Genomic DNA, 18,756 nt, shown 5'->3' with positions numbered 1-18,756 from the left:
ACAGAAGTTGGGACACCTGTAAAAATTGTTTGCTTCAACTTGGAAGGCTTAATTTACTTTAACAGCTGCAGAACATCTGTAGGTTGTAACTTACTAGTTGTTCCCTGACAAAGGTTCATTTGTAATACTCTGAAATTTCCTTTTTTTCAGTTTTTGCTAACCTAAACTTTAAATTTAAACCTATGGCGGTTTATTGCTTAATGTTTCACTATTTTAGGTCATTCATTGCATTTCACTTGATTACATTTGAAGAAAGGCTGGAAAAACTAAGGAGTTCTAAATCATTTGACTGGTAATGTTTATATAATTTTTTATTTAAGGCACAAAATGTAGTAATAAAATACAACCGCCCTTCAATAAAAAATATCATGTTCAATAATATTATACCCCAACTGACCCAGAAGGTTATGCAAGAGAGCCCCATCTAAAGTGGTTCTTCATATAAGTGTTTTACCTTAACATACAGCTGCTGAAACTCTTCAAGGTTGAGTATACCAGTGGGACAGTCTTTGAGGAAACCTTTGTACCACTGTTTGAGCTCACTCTCGTTGAATTCTGTGCTCCTAGTTAGGTCGTCCAAAACCTCAGGAGCTAGTTTGCTGTTGTGTTTTCCCATTGCAAAATCACTGTAAAGATATACAAAGATACAAATGGAAATAAAATCTTCATGAAAATCAACAAATAAAGTATTCAACAGGTTACCTACAATATAAAGAAGAGAATTTTGACTTCTACTTGTTTACTTTTATTACTAGGGCTGTGATGAGGATAAAATACGCTAAGATAATCAGAATATTCCTATTCTCAGTCTTCACTCTGGTCCTAATCACAAGCACCCATACACACTACCTGGATGTGACAGTCCTACAGCTTTTTTTTTTTTTTTTACACCTTTTCATCCCATGGGATGGACTTCTCTGTTTGTTGTTTCCTTCAAGCATTAGATATAATTTAATTGTGATATTGTGGGAATTCCGAGTTCAGTTTTAAGTTAGATCACAGGAATACCAATATTTCATAAGTAGGGCAGAGAGAAAATTCCAACAAAAAAGCTGAAAGCATACTTGTATGTCATTGACATTCAGTGCTGCAATGCACTTACTTGACTGCCATCTAGGTAATGAGGCACAACTTCCCATTAAGCTTCCAGCGGTTTTATTACCATATACTCAAGCTCCAAGAATGCCTGCCCTACTCACTGATAACACTGCAGCTCTTTTCATAACATGTGCAGTTTTTCATCCATATAATTTAAATGGCATTATGTATTTAAAAAAATCTACCATGGACAAATGTGAAGAATCAACTCAGAAAATGGAAGATCACCTTTACATTTCAAGGCTTTGTCAAAAAGGAGAATGTGCTCTGTAGTGATGAAGGGGAAATGTAGTCAAAATGATTTGCTTACTTTCTAGTCAGAATGAAGTTGTAGATGAAAATTTACTACTTGAATTAAATTATTTCATCCAGCATTGACTTCCTTTTAGCTACCAGTTCCAACTTTTGTTTTTAACTATTTTGTTTTATAATGTTTAAAGCCTAATGGCTAATAAATAACAAAGGTTTTGGTCTAAATTAAGTAACTTGCTCGATAAAACAATTCAAGTTACTTAAGATGCCTTTGCTTAAAAAAAAAAAAAAGAATAAAAAGTGACCTTGACTTAGTGATATTAATACAGAACTATGCGTTATAGAATAAAAAGGTTGGTTTTTTTGGTTACAAATTTGTAATGTGATTCACATCTATTGTCACCCTCGTTGATTTTTATGGTTCTTAATTAGCATATTTTAAGAAAACTAAAAACAAGCCACCACTCTCATGTGATAGTGGTAAATAAATTACTTAACAGAACAAAGATCGCTCTACAAAATGAATGTCAAATATCAGGAAGTTCAAGCTGTTAGTATCACATCAATATCTTACTGCCTTTTATTGCAGAATTTTTATTTTGTGTATCTCATATATTCCATATAGATGTGATAGTCAAATTGGTTACACCCAAAGCTACTTTCATGTCATAAACATCAGCAAAGAAATGTCTGTGAGACTCAGCAACCTGATGCCTGTAAGGAGCTACTATTTTAATGCTAGATTACACATGCTGGCATCAACCTGGTAAACTTTAAGGGGTGTGTTATATAGAATCATATGTGATACATTTGTTTGGCTAGAAGCATTTTTTAAAGAAGCTATTAAATAGTGCAGAATATTCAGCACTTAAAATACAGGAAGTAAAAACTACCTATTATTGATCACAAATGGTAAACAAGAACTGAAAAGGTTTAAATATAATCATGCTACATTATAATGGCATGGCAGCTCAGTAACTCATGCTGTTGCCACACATCTCTATAAGACTGAGGCTGAATCCCAGTTTGGTCACTATCTGTGTGGATTTTAAATAGGTGAAACAGTGAAGGCCAAATGCTGAGAGCAGGGAAATAATATCTCACTATTCTTTGATGATTCTTTCCTGTATAGTCCCTGGTATCAAAAACAGCAAAAGATGTTAAAGTTAAATTGTTCTTTATCTCAATTTTCAAGCATTAGCATCCTTTACATAATCAGTATCTTAAGTTGCCCTAATTTACAGGCATTTGTCCTTTACTAGTGATAAGTTTGTTTTTTAGTGTTTACTTAAACCAACTACTATATGTACATACAGGCATAAGGACAGTGAGTTCTTTTGGAGGTCAGCAACTGACTAATCAAAGTTTTTATTACATACAGTATAAGCATAGAATGTTTGTAAATATTCAAAAAGAAAAGGTCACTTTGGTCACTTTCAAAAAGAATGGACATATCCTGGCACAAGAAATTTCAAAGTCAAGCAACATGAAAGGCAACCTAATACAGTGATGCTAGTTGCACAAATTTGTAAGATGTAGGCTGCATTATCCATCACTCTGTTTTCTATTTTAATTCCACTTAGGAAGACCAGTAAACCAGAGAGAATATGTAAATGAAAAAACATATCAACAGTTCATCACAGAGTGCACACAAGCACATCTACATGAACCTTCTTTCCCCTTGGACCATAGGAAGAAACCTGGCGTCATGAAAAATGGACATAGAGCATGTAACCAAGAATCAAATGGAAAACGCAACCTGTGTGAAGTAAAAAGACTGTTCTCTGTCTTGCAAGCCATATTTGCATTACAGTTGTAATGAACACTTGGTATGGGCTGGCATTCTGGTCGGGATGATTCAAGGTTTAATGGAAGCATAGGGGAGACGAATTGCATGGACAATTTGTTCCCCTGATACAATAGGTGTCAGTCTTCCATGGCAGGATGGGAACTGCAGTCCCGTTAGACAGCCCTGTGGAGTTCCCTGGGTGCCACTAGGGAGAGCTGTAGGGACAGATCGTAACCACTCAAAGGAACTTCTGCATGACCTGGAAATGACTCCAACCTGTAGGAGTGCTAACACCAGAAGTGCTCCCTAGTCTGGCATAAAGGAAACTGCTCGTCATCAAGGTGAGTCAAAGTCAGGAGGAGCTAGGCAATAGGAGGAATAGAAAGAAAGAAAGAAAGAAAGAAAGAAAGAAAGAAAGAAAGAAAGAAAGAAAGAAAGAAAGAAAGAAAGAAAGAGAAAGAATTGTTGCTGTTCTGTTTTTGTGCATTGCCTGTGAAGGTATTTGTTAAAATAAATTATTTTAACTGTAACTTGTGTTGGTATGTTGGAGGGTTAGGAAGCACAGTGGTACCCCCTACAGGTAACACAGTTTAATCCAGTATCTTAAAGAATAGTATTATTACTAATATTTTTAGCAATGTAACAAGTGAATGGTTTAACATGTCTTGATTTTTTTTTCCATGGGCTCATCAGGATTTTAACAGCTTTTTACACTTTAAAAATTGTAATATACTTTACATATAGTACTAGCAAAATATCCAAACTTTGCAGCGGAGAAGTAGTGTGTTAAAGAAGTAATGAAAAGAAAAGGAAGCATTTTGAAAATAACGTAACATGATTGTCAATGTAATCAATGTAATTGTTTTGTCACTGTTATGAATGTTGCTGTCATATATATATATATATATATATATATATATATATAAATATATACACATACATATACACACACACGTGTCTCTCTCTCTCTCTCTCTCTCTCTCTCTCTCTCTCTCTCTCTCTCTCTCTCTCTCTCTCTCTCTATATATATATATATATACACACACACACACACATATATACATACATATCTACATATATACACACACATATACATATATACATATCTATAAATATCTATATCTATCTATATATATATCTATATCTATCAATCGATCGATCAAGATAGATAGAGATATAGATATATATTTCTATATATATTTCTATCTATCTTATACAGTATATATATATACCTGTATATATATATATATATATATATATATATATATATATATATATATATATATATATATATATGTATATAAACTGCTCAAAAAATTAAAGGAACACTTTGAAAACACATCAGATCTCAATGGGAAAAAGAAATCCTCCTGGATATCTATACTGATATAGACTGGGTAATGTGTTAGGAACAAAAGGATGCCACATCGTTTGATGGAAATGAAAATGATCAACATACAGAGCCCTGAATTCAAAGACGCCCCAAAAATCAGAGTGAAAAAATTATGTGGCAGGCTAGTCCATTTTGCCAAAATTTAATTGCAGCAACTCAAAATTGTACGCAGCACTTTGTATGGCCCCTGTGTTCTTGTATACATGCCTGACAACATCGGTGCATGCTTCTAATGAGATGACAGATGGTGTTGTGGGGGATCTCCTCCCAGATCTGGACCAGGGCATCACTGAGCTCCTGGACAGTCTGAGGTGCAACCTAGTGGCATTGGATGGACCAAAACATAATGTCCCAGAGGTATTCTATTGAATCTAGGTCAGGAAAGTGTGGTGGCCAGTCAATGGTATCAATTCCTTCATCCTCCAGGAACTGCCTGCATACTCTCACCACATAAGGCCAGGAATTGTCGTGCACCAGGAGCCACTGTACCAGCATAGGGTCTGACAGTGGGTCCAAGGATTTCATCCTGATACCTAATGGCAGCCAAGGTTCCTTTGTCAAGCCTGTAGCGGTCTGTGTGACCCTTCATGGATATGCCTCCCCAGACAATCATTAACCCACCACCAAACTGCTCATGCTGAATGATGTTACAGGCAGCATAATGTTCTCCGTGGCTTCTCCAGACCCTTTCACTTCTGTCACGTGCTCAGGGTGAACCTGCTCTCATCTGTAAAAAGCACAGGGCACCAGTGGTGCATCTGCCAATTCTGGTATTCTATGGCGAATGCCAATCGAGCTTCATGCTGCTGGGCAGTGTGCTCAGGGCCCATTAGAGGACATGGGGCCCTTGGGTCACCCTCATGAAGTCTTTCTGGTTGTTTGGTCAGAGACATTCACACCAGTGGCCTGCTGGAGGTCATTTTATAGGGCTCTGGCAGTGCTCATCCTGTTCCTCCTTGCCCAAAGGAGCAGATACTGGTCCTGCTGATGGGTTATGGACCTTCTATGGCCCTCTCCAGCTCTCCTAGAGTAACTGCTTGTCTCCTAGAATCTCCTCCATGCCCTTGAGACTGTGCAGGAGACACAGCAAACCTTCTGGCAATGACACATATTGATGTGCCATCCTGGAGAAGTTGGACTACCTGTGCAACCTCTGTAGAGTCCAGGTATCGCCTCATGCTACCAGTAGTGACACTGACTGTAGCCAAATGCAAAACTAGTGAAGAAACAGTCAGAAAAGATGAGGAGGGAAAAATGTCAGTGGCCTCCACCTGTTAAACCATTCCTGTTTTGGGGGTTATCTCATTGTTGCCCCTCTAGTGCATCTGTTGTTAATTTCATTATCACCACAGCAGCTGAAACTGATTAACAACCCCCTCTGCTACTTAACTGACCAGATTAATATCCCATAAGTTTCATTGACTTTATGCTATACTCTGATTAAAACGTGTTCCTTTAATTCTTTTGAGCAGTATATATATATATATATATATATATATATATATATATATATATATATATATATATATATATACTAGCTGTGTAAGCCCATGCTATGAAAAGCCTAGAGTCCTAGAAACTATTGAAATCATCAGAAAAAAATTGAAATGTAGAGGTGTCAGGTAATTGAAAGGAACTACTCTGGGCATCTCTCTCCTAGGAGGATATATATATATATATATATATATATATATATATATATATATATATATAAATATCTCCTTTGGGGTGTGAGCAGCTGTTGCTGGGGGTGCCAGAATCCATCGAGGAAGAAAAATTAAAAACATTATTTGTACAAAGTCTTAATTTATCTATCCATTCCTAAATAATTAAATGGGCAGGCTATTTCGTATTAGTGCAATACACTGCTTATTAAAACGGATGACTCCTGCTCTTACGTGCACTTAGTGCTGCGTGGGTATTATGGACTATCGTAGCTGTTCGAGTTCTATTTAAATTTTAAATATAAGTAATTTTTATTTAGTCGACAGAAATATGTTTAGTAGGAATGTAAGTTAAATTTAGTCATCATTGCATAAATTTTTCTTCACCATAGAAATTTAAAGACTAAATTCAACTTCCATTCCTACCAAAGATATTTCTGGCGACTAAATAGAAACTACTTATATCCAAAAATCAAGCTATTGAGCTGTTGCCTGCCTGCCTGAATAAGTCACCCTTGCTTCGCTCTTTTTTACCGTTCATTTAATCATGGCTAGTCGCATAAAAATTATAAAATGGAAGGAGGATTACACTGAGTATGGCTTTACCAAAACAATTATTGATGGCAAATAAAGTATCCATTATTCATAAAGCTTCAATTGGTGATGTTTTTCTGCGTTAACCTCATATTTTTTCATACTTCTTCTCAAACCAAGGGGGTGCGAGGGTAAAATGAATCGGGAAGCGCTGATATATATATATATTGAAATAGTTTTACTGTCAAATAATGCAAACAGTACTCAGCACGTGTTTTGCCCTAATTCTGGGCTCATCAGGCTTACACACTCACTGCACCCCCTGAAGCCTCTCATGTTGCGCCATGTTGTTTTCGTTTATTTGACAGTATGTAGATCGGGGTGTATATTTTATATATATATATATATATATATATATATATATATATATATATATATATATATATATATACACTAATAAAAGGCAAAGCCCTCACTCACTCACTGACTCATCGCTAATTCTCCAACTTCCCGTGTAAGTAGAAGGCTGAAATTTGGCAGGCTCATTCCTTACAGCTTACTTACAAAAGTTGGGCAGGTTTCATTTCGAAATTCTACGACTAATGGTCATAACTGGAAGGTATTTTCTCCATTAACTGTAATGGAGTTGAGCTGGAAAGACGTGGGGGCGGAGTTTCGTGTGACATCATCACTCCCACGTAATCACGTGAACTGACTGTCAACGCAGTACGTAGAAAACCAGGAAGACCTCCAAAAAGCGCTTAAGAAAACATGCATTATATAATTGAGAAGGCAGCGAAACAATAAGAAGCGAGCGAGTGACATATACTACCATATTCATGAGTGCTGCTACCACGGAAAGAAAGCAAGGTGTAAACCAAAACTTTAAATTAAGTTCATAGACAGGCTACACATGCTTTCACATGCCCACAGGTAATGCGGGATACAAGTTTAATGAGAGGACGAGGATATAAACGAGTTTTGATCACTTTGTAACTAAGTTAAAATTGTAGGTGAAGGGGTGTGCTTATGCAAATTTCGAGACTGTGTTTGTGGGGATTGACAGTTAAGCGGTGGGGAGTCACGCCATCATCTCCCTCCCATTTACCTCATTTCGCTCTGAGCTGAGCTCATGGCTAACGCCGTCTTCAAGCAACCGTCACACTGCCACCAAATACTCACAGAAAAATCCACAAGTTAATACACACACTGTCTCTAGAGTTTCTCCACACTGAATCCTCCAGGCACTACTTACAAAAGGTTACATTGACAATCGTGTTACGTTATTTTTAAAATCTTTCCTTTTCTTAGCACAAGCACAGCTGAGAAGCTTCGATGCATGTGCTCCATAACGCGTTAAAAATTAATGCATTTAATCACACTTTGCATTTCAAGCAAAGGGGAGTTTTTGTCAATGCATGATTTCCTGGTACAACGATTACATTGATCAGCGCATCCCGATTCATTTTGCCCTCGCACCACCTTAGTTTGAGAAGAAGTATGAAAAAATATGAGGTTGAGACGCTGACTGCGCTTCTGCCTTAAGTCAAAGTGAGCACTTTTAATTTTTTTCATCCTCCCCCTGCGCTATAGCCCAGACAAGTGCAAACACGGGACCCCTTTTCTACACCACGGCAAAATAATATTAAGGCGATTCACACTTTCTTTGCACGCGTATACGATTATGAGGTCCTCAGCTCGGATTATGAAGACACGCACATGAGTGGAGGACTGACAGTGCCATCACAGCCGATTAATGGCGGGACGTCTCACCAGTCTACACAAGACCCACCGCGACTGCCCCCAAAAGGCGTTCATAACGTCAGCAAACACATCTCTCTATCTATACTAATAAAAGGCAAAGCCCTCACTCACTCACTCACTCACTCACTCACTGACTCATCACTAATTCTCCAACTTCCCGTGTGGGTGGAAGGCTGAAATTTGGCAGGTTCATTCCTTACAGCTTCCTTACAAAAGTTGGGCAGGTTTTATATCGAAATTCTACGCGTAATGGTCATAACTGGAAGCAGTTTTTCTCCATTTACTGTAATGGAGATGAGCTTGAACGCCGTGGGGGCGGAGTTTCATGTGACATCATCACGCCTCACACGTAATCACGCAGTACATAGAAAACCAGGAAGACCTCCAAAAAGCGCTGAAGAAAACATGCATTATATAATTGAGAAGGCAGCGAAACAATAAGAAGCGAGCGAGTGACATATACAACCATATTGATGAGTTCTGCTACTGAAACAAAGCACGATGTAAACCTACACTTTAAATTAAGTTCATAGACAGGCTGCGCTGGCGTTTGTAATTTAGTGCCTGCCCATATAAGGCCGTCCGTCAGCGGCAATCCAATAGCAAACTCCCACTAAATATTCACGGGTGAAGGACTGTGTTTATGGAGAGGAAGATGAGATGGTCAGGGTGGTGTTTGACACAAACTCAGCGAAACTGCGAGAGAAAGTTTTAAGTGCCAGGACTAAGGTAACATTAAATACAGCCACGGACATAGCACGAGATGGCACCAGCACAGCTGGGAACCTTCGATGCATGTACACCGAGCGCTCACGTGAACTGGCGCAGTGCACAGATAAAAGGCAACAGTTCCAAAGAGCTGAACAAAACCGAATTACACAATTGAAAAGGCAGCAAAAATATGAAGCGTCCTGATAAGCATATTCATAAATCCAGCTACTGCGGAAACAAAGCACACGGTGGAAAAAGTCAATGTCCGCTAAAGGAAGACAGTGTAAAAAAAAAACCGTGCATGCAGTGTGTCAGGTCTCAGATAAAGAAGAAGACGAGCTGTTTATTGATGCAGTAAGAAACGAATCGATGAAAGAAACCTGTCATCTTTACAACGATTGACAAACACGGAATGTAACTTGAACACAACACATCCTACAAATACGAGCCTGATTGAAAGAAATAATGATAATCAAATCCTTGATGACAGCAACACTCAGTAACACTCACAAAACAAATACTGTATATTGACAGTCATGTTACGTTATTTTTAAAATGTTCCCTTTTCTTTTTCTAGCTTTTTTAACACACTACTTCTCCGCTGCGATACGCGGGTATATATATATGTATATATATATATTCCGATCTACATACTCGAATAATGGATACTTTATTCGCCATCAATGATTGTTTTGGTAAAGCCATACTCAGTGTATTCATTAGATGAACGGTAAAAAGTAAGAGCGAGGGAGGATGCAGGCTGTAGTGCGTCAACTCTATCTGAATTGCGCGATCACATTTCAAAAATATATCTTTTCAAGTTCTATTTAGTCCATATTTGTCAAACTCAAGGGCCACGGGCCACATCCGCACGGCGTGTAATTATATCCGCCCGAGATCATTTTATATACTGTATTATTGTTATTAATGGCCCAGGTATATGAAGCGCTGGTAACACAATAAACTACAGATCCCATAATGCAGCGCTTCAGCTGCCTTGCCGAACACTTATTGCGAAGCTAGCTCACGCGATGCTGGAGAGAAAAGTTCATTCTGAAAATAGAGCCTTTAAAACCGATGGGAGGCTGAGTATATGTTTACTGAACCCGTGTGTCTCATTTGTGGAGCTAATGTGGCTGTAATTACAGAATTTAATCTAAGACGGCACTATGAGACAAAACATCAGGGTAACCTGAATGCAATGCAGAAGATACAGAAAGCAGAATAATTAAATAAGAATCTGACACTTCAGCGGACGTTTTACCGTGCACAATCACAAAGTGATTTCAAGTGAAGCTGCTTTTATGAGACACAAATGCACCAGTGCAACTTTCCCCTCTTTCCCTGTTGCCAAGTAATGTTAAACCAAGTCGTCACTACGGTGTTCCCAAATCGCACTTTGCTGATAAACTGAGCGCACTGAGTTTGCACGGCGCTTTGGTGACTTTGAAGAACAAAAAGTCCGTCTACATGCGGCTCGAACCTTGTGCATGTTTGGTAGCACATATCTGTGTGAGAAGCTCTTCTCAGTGATAAAGACTAACAAAACAGCACACAGGAGTCGCCTCACTGATGAGCACCTGCAATCCATCCTGAGAATCTCCACAACACAGAACCTCACACCAAACAGAAACGAACTGTGGCCAAAAAAGATGCCAGGCGTCCAGCTCTAAAATGACATATGAGCAAAGACAACTGAATGATTTGATTTGTTATTGCTGAAAGGAACACATTTTATTTATATTTCCAGGTTTTGTTATGCAGCATGTTCATATTTGAATTTGTATAATTTTGACAGGATATATTTTTATGGAGAGCAAAATCTTTTGGGATATTTAAAATCTAAGTTTATTTTTATATAAAATTACATAAGAGTAAAGAAATTTGAATGTTTGTTCTTTTAATGTTTACTTTATTTCTAACTTGTATAATTTAGACAGGATATATTTTTATGGAGAGCAAAATATTATAAGTTGTTTAAGGTTTGAGTTGATTTATTCAGGAATAATATTCCTGTCTGTTTTTACCATTCCTACCAAAGATATTTCTGTCGACTAAATAAAAATTCCTTCTATTTAAAATTTAAATAGAACTTGAACAAATCTGATAGTTCATAATATCCACGCAGACTTGCGTAAGAGCGGGAGTTATCCATTTTAACAAGCAGCGTATTGCACTGATCTGAAATAGCTGTGTGTGTATATATATAGATATGTATGTATATGTATATATATGTTTATATATGTGTGTGTGTATGTATATATATATATATGTATTTGTGTGTATATATGTGTGTGTATGTATGTATGTGTGTACATATGTATATGTATGTGTATATATGTAGATATATATATGTATGTATATATGTGTATATGTATAGATATATATATATATGTTTATGTGTGTGTGTGTAAACATATATATATGACAACAACACTCATCACTCACAACAGTGACAAAACAATTACATTGACAATCATGTTACGTTATTTTCAAAATGTTTCCTTTTCTTTTTCATTGCTTCTTTAACACACTACTTCTCGCTCAAAGCCTGGTATTTTGCTAGTACTATATAAAAGAAAAAGTCAACTTTCTTTTCTTTACACCTTTTTTCCTTTTATCCCAAACCAAAGCCTTTCTCTCTTAACACTGCAGAGGACACAAAAATAATTTTCTTTAATTGCCGGTAAGGCATATTACCAGAGGCACAAATTTGAATGTTCACATAGAAAATGTAATTTCTATACCACAGCCGTCGTGTAGCGATTTTCAAAAGGGATCTACTACCGAGAGATGATCCATATACATTTTAGCTGCTGTTAGTTCTACTTACCTGTTGTGTTACACAGTCTTTAAAATGTAGTTTACCCGCAACCACTCCAGTAGTGCTCAATGTACCTGTACTTCTTAAAACGTTAATGTTTTACTGTTTAATAACTTATAGACTATATTTTATTATTTTTCCCTTGCACTCAGTGACCAAAGCTATACACACACATATAGACACATACAAACATACACACAAGTATATGTATGTGTATATATATATATGTATGTGTATATACTGTATATATATATACACACACACCCCTATCTAGATTATATATATATATATATATATACACACACACACACACACACACACACATACATACATTCATATATATAATCTGTGTGTGTGTATGTATGTATGTGTGTGTATATATGATGTAGATAGGTATGTATATATATATGTGTGTATATGTAGATATCTATTCTCCGCTGCGAAGCGCGGGTATTCTGCTAGCATACTAATAAAAGGCAAAGCCCTTACTGACTGACTCACTCACTCATCACTAATTCTCCAACTTCCCATGTAGGTAGAAGGCTGAAATTTGGCAGGCGTATTCCTTACAGCTTACTTACAAAAGTTAAGCATGCTTCATTTCGAAATTCTACACGTAACGGTCAAAACGGTCAACAACGTCCACTATGTTGAACTTTCTTATTTATGGCCCCATCTTCACAAAATTTGTTAGGTGGCTTCCTTGCGCTAACCGCAACCAATGTACGTACTTATTTTGGTGGTATGGTGCCACTGTCAGCCGACATATTGAACTTTTCAATGGTCTTTGTTACTTTTATGGGCCCTTCTTCAAGAAATTTGGTACGCGGGTTCCCAACGCTAACTGAATCCTACTTACGTACATATATACGTCCACAGCCTGGAGCTTGGTTACCATGTGAGGCGGCGTTGGGTCCTCCATCCCAATGCCTCAACACATTGTTGGCTGCCTGCCTATATAAGGCCGTCCGTCACTCCGGTCTCTACATTCCCTTCCTTGCTTCGCCACGGGATTCATGTCTCCCTGCTGATAACTACAGCTTTTTTATTTAATCCACGGCTTCTCCACTGTTTTATTGTTTGTTTATTATGATTATAGTTATTGTGTAGGTATTTTAGACTTACTTTACATTGTTCAGGTACCCATTTCCTTTATCATTCCAACCGTACCCCCATTAACATGTCTATCGAGGTGATCACCATCGATCAAAGAACTGTCACTTACCAAGTGGTTTCCATGCCAGGAGATGGCTCCTACCTTTTCCATTCTCTTTGTTACATATTGCACGGCCATATCAGGCTCACTCTTGATATCTGGAGGAACATTGTGTGTTATGTATTGAACGACTGGGACAGGTTCAAAGTGTGGACTGATGATGGTACAGGAGATAATTATACTACACAGGAGCAGTATAAGAGTGAAATTCTTAAGCCCTTCACCTATGGTTCTGCATGTGAGTTGATGGCTGCCGCTGAATTGTTCGGTTGTCGCTTTCAAGTGTACCGAAATGGCCAAATATTTTACACCTTTCGACAACCGCCAATGCCTCTTAAACATCTTAGATTCACAGGTGAAGATTTCAGTAGTGGACACTTTGATGTTTATGAATGTTTAAACTCTCAAAAGCTGGATGTGAAGTTATCGATGAAACCGGTTGTATGCTTACAACGCTTGACAGATGCCAAATGTCACTTCAACACAAGTCCTGCAAATACTGTTGTAATTGAAACAAACCATGAAACTCAAACCGATTATGACAGCAGTAATCCAAGCTGTGAGAGTTTAAACAAGATTACTGTTCACATGGCCAACTGTACGTTGCATGCTTAAGAGTAAGCTCAGCGCACAGCTTGGTCATATTACAACAGGAGGGCCGAACTCACAATGTGGTATACAAAGAGATCCTTAGCAAATAATTATTGGTATATTTTCCCTCAGTTTAAAAAGGTTTAATTTTCTTCTTAATAAAAATTTTAAGGCAGTACTTAGCGTTGAGAATGATGGGTATTTTGCTAGTATATATATATATATATATATATATACTAGCAAAATACCCAGCCTCTGTGAGAAGTAGTGTGTTGAAGAAGCAATAAAAAGAAAAGGAAACATTTTGAAAATAACGTAACATGATTGTCAATGTAATTGTTTTGTCACTGTTGTGAGTGATGAGTGTTGCTGTCATATATATATATATATATATATATATATATATATAAAATATATATATATATTTACACACACACACACACACATAAACATATATATATACATATCTATACATATACACATATATACACATACACATATATACATACATATATATCTACATATATACACATACATATACATACACATACATACATACACACACATATATACACACACACATATATATATATATATATATACATACACACACACATATATAAACATATATATACATATACATACATATCTACATATATACACACACAGCTATTTCGTATCAGTGCAATACGCTGCTTGTTAAAACGGATAACTCCGCTCTTACGCAAGTCTGCGTGGATATTATGAACTATCGTATTTGTTCAAGTTCTATTTAAATTTTAAATAGAAGGAATTTTTATTTAGTCGACAGAAATATCTTTGGTAGGAATGGTAAAACAGACAGGAATATTATTCGTGAATAAATCAACTCAAACCTTAAATAACTTAAAAGAACAAACATTCAAATTTCTTTACTCTTATGTAAATTTATATAAAAATAAACTTAGATTTTAAATATCCCAAAAGATTTTGCTCTCCATAAAAATATATCCTTTCAAAATTATACAAATTCAAATATGAACATGCTGCATAACAAAACCTGGAAATATAAATAAAATGTGTTCCTTTCAGCAATAACAAATCAAATCATTAAGTTGTCTTTGCTCATATGTCATTTTAGAGCTGGACGCCTGGCATCTATTTTTGGCAACAGGTTCGTTTATGTTTGGTGTGAGGTTCTGTGTTGTGGAGATTCTCAGGATGGATTGCAGGTGCTCATCAGTGAGGCGACTCCTGTGTGCTGTTTTGTTATTCTTTATCACTGAGAAGAGCTTCTCACACAGATATGTGCTACCAAACATGCACAAGGTTCGAGCCGCATGTAGACGGACTTTTTGTTCTTCAAAGTCACCAAAGCGCCGTGCAAACTCAGTGCGCCGGTTTATCAGCAAAGTGCGTTTGGGAACACCGTAGTGACGACTTGGTTTAACATTACTTGGCAACAGGGAAAGTTGCACTGGTGCATTTGTGTCTCCCATAAAAGCAACTTCACTTGAAATCACTTTGTGATTGTGCACGGTAAAACGTCCGCTGAAGTGTCAGATTCTTATTTAATTCTTCTGCTTTCTGTATCTTCTGCATTGCATTCAGGTCTTTCAGCCTCACTGATGAGCACCTGCAATCCATCCTGAGAATCTCCACAACACAGAACTCCCTGATGTTTTGTCTCATAGTGCCGTCTTAGATTAAATTCTGTAATTACAGCCACATTAGCTCCACAAATGAGACACACGGGTTCAGTAAACATATACTCAGCCTCCCATCGGTTTTAAAGGCTCTATTTTCAGAATCAACTTTTCTCTTCAGCATCGTGTGAGCTAGCTTCGCAATAACTTGCAGCATCATAAGCTAGACTTGATTAACGCGTAAGTGTTCGCAAGGCAGCTGAAGCGCTGCATTATGGGATCTGTAGTTTATTGTGTTACCAGCGCTTCATATACCGGGCCATTAATAACAATAATACAGTATATAAAATGATCTCGGGCTGGATATAATTACGCCGGGCGGATGTGGCCCGCCCTTGAGTTTGACACATATGGACTAAATAGAACTTGAAAAGATATATTGTTTCAAATGTGATCGCGCACATTCAGATAGAGTTGACGCGCACTACAGCCTGCATGCCTCAATAAGTCATCCTCCCTCGCTCTTACTTTTTACCGTTCATCTAATGAATACACTGAGTATGGCTTTACCAAAACAATCATTGATGGCGAATAAAGTATCCATTATTCGAGTATGTAGATCGGGATATATATATACATATATATATACCCGCGCGTATCAGAAGTAGTGTGTTAAAAAGCTAGAAAAGAAAAGGGAACATTTTAAAAATAACGTAACATGACTGTCAATATACAGTATTTGTTTTGTGAGTGTTACTGAGTGTTGCTGTCATCAATGATTTGATTATCATTATTTCTTTCAATCAGGTTCGTATTTGTAGGATGTGTTGTGTTCAAGTTACATTCCGTGTTTGTCAATCGTTGTAAAGATGACAGGTTTCATTCATCGATTCGTTTCTTACTGCATCAATAAACAGCTCGTCTTCTTCTTTATCCGAGACCTGACACACTGCATGCACGGGTTTTTTTTTTACACTGTCTTCCTTTAGCGGGACATTGACTTTTTCCACCGTGTGCTTTGTTTCCACAGTAGCTGCATTTATGAATATGCTTGTATGTATCAGACGCTTCATATTTTTGCTGCCTTTTCAATTGTGTAATTCGGTTTTGTTCAGCTCTTTGGAACTGTTGCTTTTATCTGTGCACTCGTCAGTTCACGTGAGCCGCTCGGTGTACATGCATCGAAGTTCCCCAGTTGTGCTGGTGCCATCTCGTGCTATGTCCATGGCTGTATTTAATGTTACCTTAGTCCTGGCACTTAAAACTTTCTCTCGCAGTTTCGCTGAGTTTGTGCCAAACACCACGCTGACCATCTCATCTTCCTCTGCATAAGCACAGTCCTTAACCCGTGAATATTTAGTGGGAGTTTGCTATTGGATTGCCGCTGACGGACGGCCTTATATGGGCAGGCACTAAATTACAAGCGCCAGCGCAGCCTGTCTATGAACTTAATTTAAAGTGTAGGTTTACATCGTGCTTTGTTTCCGAAGTAGCAGAACTCATCAATATGGTTGTATATGTCACTCGCTCGCTTCTTATTGTTTCGCTGCCTTCTCAATTATATAATGCATGTTTTCTTCAGCGCTTTTTGGAGGTCTTCCTGATTTTCTATGTACTGCGTGATTACGTGTGAGGCGTGATGATGTCACACGAAACGCCCACGGCGTTCAAGCTCATCTCCATTACAGTAAATGGAAAAACAGCTTCCAGTTATGACCATTACGCGTAGAATTTCGATATAAAACCTGCCCAACTTTTGTACGTAAGCTGTAAGGAATGAACCTGCCAAATTTCAGCCTTCCACCCACACGGGAAGTTGGAGAATTAGTGGAGTCAGTGAAGGAGTGAGTGAGTGAGTGAGTGAGTGAGTGAGTGAGTGAGGGCTTTGCCTTTTATTAGTATATATATATATATATATATATATATATATATATATATATATATATATTGTGGAAGTTGACCCGGACACAGACAGGCGGACATGTTGTTCTCAACCACCACAAGTTTATTTACAATATTTACAGTATTTGTATTGGTCACACAGACCCAGTAATGGTCACTAAGACCCCAAATTAGTGCACAAAAACCCCAAAGTCACACTCCTGGCCACAATGCCTTTCTTCGGGCCGCCTCCACAGCTCTCCTGAGCTTCGTCCTTCCTCCTCCCGATTCCAGCCTCGAATGAAGGGAGACGGCCCTTTTTATATATGACCCGGATGAGCCGCAGGTGTTCCCGGCGTTCCTCCTCTATATATATATAAAAGATAACTCCTGTAGCCACAATAAATGCCTTTACTGAATAGACAATACTGCAGCCACAGCCGTGACACACATAAAAAACATCAATAATAACTCATAAACTTGCAATATTATTTAGGAAAATCGCAACATTTTACTCACCAAAAATTCAGATTATTTGTAAACAAAATCCATCGTCCTCTCTTTCCTCAAAAACAGTTCAATTACTCTGTCGTATGGATTATCCGTGTGCTTCAGTTCCATCAAAACCTCACTTTCTATCACCATCGAAGTTAATGCTGAAAGACGAACCCGCCCTGTGGTATTTCTGGCATAAGTTTCAATTTGCTTTAGGGCTGAAAATGTCCACTCGACAGAAGCAGTGTGCACAAGAATGCTCACCGCCCAATATACCAATGTGAACAGCTGCCCCATGCTCTCATTCAGATTTTTCTGATGAAGGAAGTCAAAGAGATCAGTGGGAGATTTTCCTGCAAAAATCATCGATGGCATACATTACAGTCAGTTCTGTTTTTAGCCGAGACAGATCAAAAAGCGCTCCGTGGCTATTGTGTTAAAGTGGAGAAGGCTGCATGCGTGAAATTTTTCTTGTATTCCCGAAACTTCTGGGGCTCGAGGAGCGTGACAAACATCAGGTTTTCGTGGTCTTGAAATCTGGTCTGTGTCTGGCAAATAATATTGTCCAGAATCCTGCCATGGAGTTGGCCGTAGTGCACGCTACGATCTTTCGCTCGGAGCGTTTGCGGTGCGTTGAGTGGCCTCTGAGAGTTCCTCATATAGGCTTCTATTCAATCAATGGGTCTGAATACGGTAACGTTGCCGTATGCCTGCTAGAGGGCTCTACTGACACCAACTCAAAATCTGATTGGTTGAAGCAACACGTTAATCGACATTTATTCTGTGTTAGAGTGCCTCCACAACAGATTGTGAAAGCCTCTCTGCCTGGCAACAAATGATGGCTGAAATGTGATTGGTTAAATATTTTAATACGAAACTCCGCTTCCCACGGCTATCGAGCTGCAGTCTATTCTCTCTG

At 37.9% G+C, this 18,756-nt stretch overlaps 1 protein-coding gene across 1 annotated transcript in view; it reads right to left on the bottom strand.

Moving 5' to 3' along the window:
* hpcal4 (hippocalcin like 4) overlaps positions 1-18,756 on the bottom strand; it is a 76,194-nt gene that overhangs the window by 15,117 nt on the left and 42,321 nt on the right. The window contains exon 2 of the mRNA XM_039739595.1: positions 455-626. Coding sequence (XP_039595529.1) covers positions 455-616 — 162 coding nt within the window. The 5' untranslated portion in view covers positions 617-626. The remainder of the gene's footprint in view (positions 1-454; positions 627-18,756) is intronic.

The sequence above is a fragment of the Polypterus senegalus genome, chromosome 17 (assembly GCF_016835505.1).
Source record: "Polypterus senegalus isolate Bchr_013 chromosome 17, ASM1683550v1, whole genome shotgun sequence".
Classification (NCBI taxonomy): domain Eukaryota; kingdom Metazoa; phylum Chordata; class Cladistia; order Polypteriformes; family Polypteridae; genus Polypterus; species Polypterus senegalus.
Note: the sequence above shows the minus strand (reverse complement) of the source record. Positions and strands in the feature narration are given on the sequence as shown.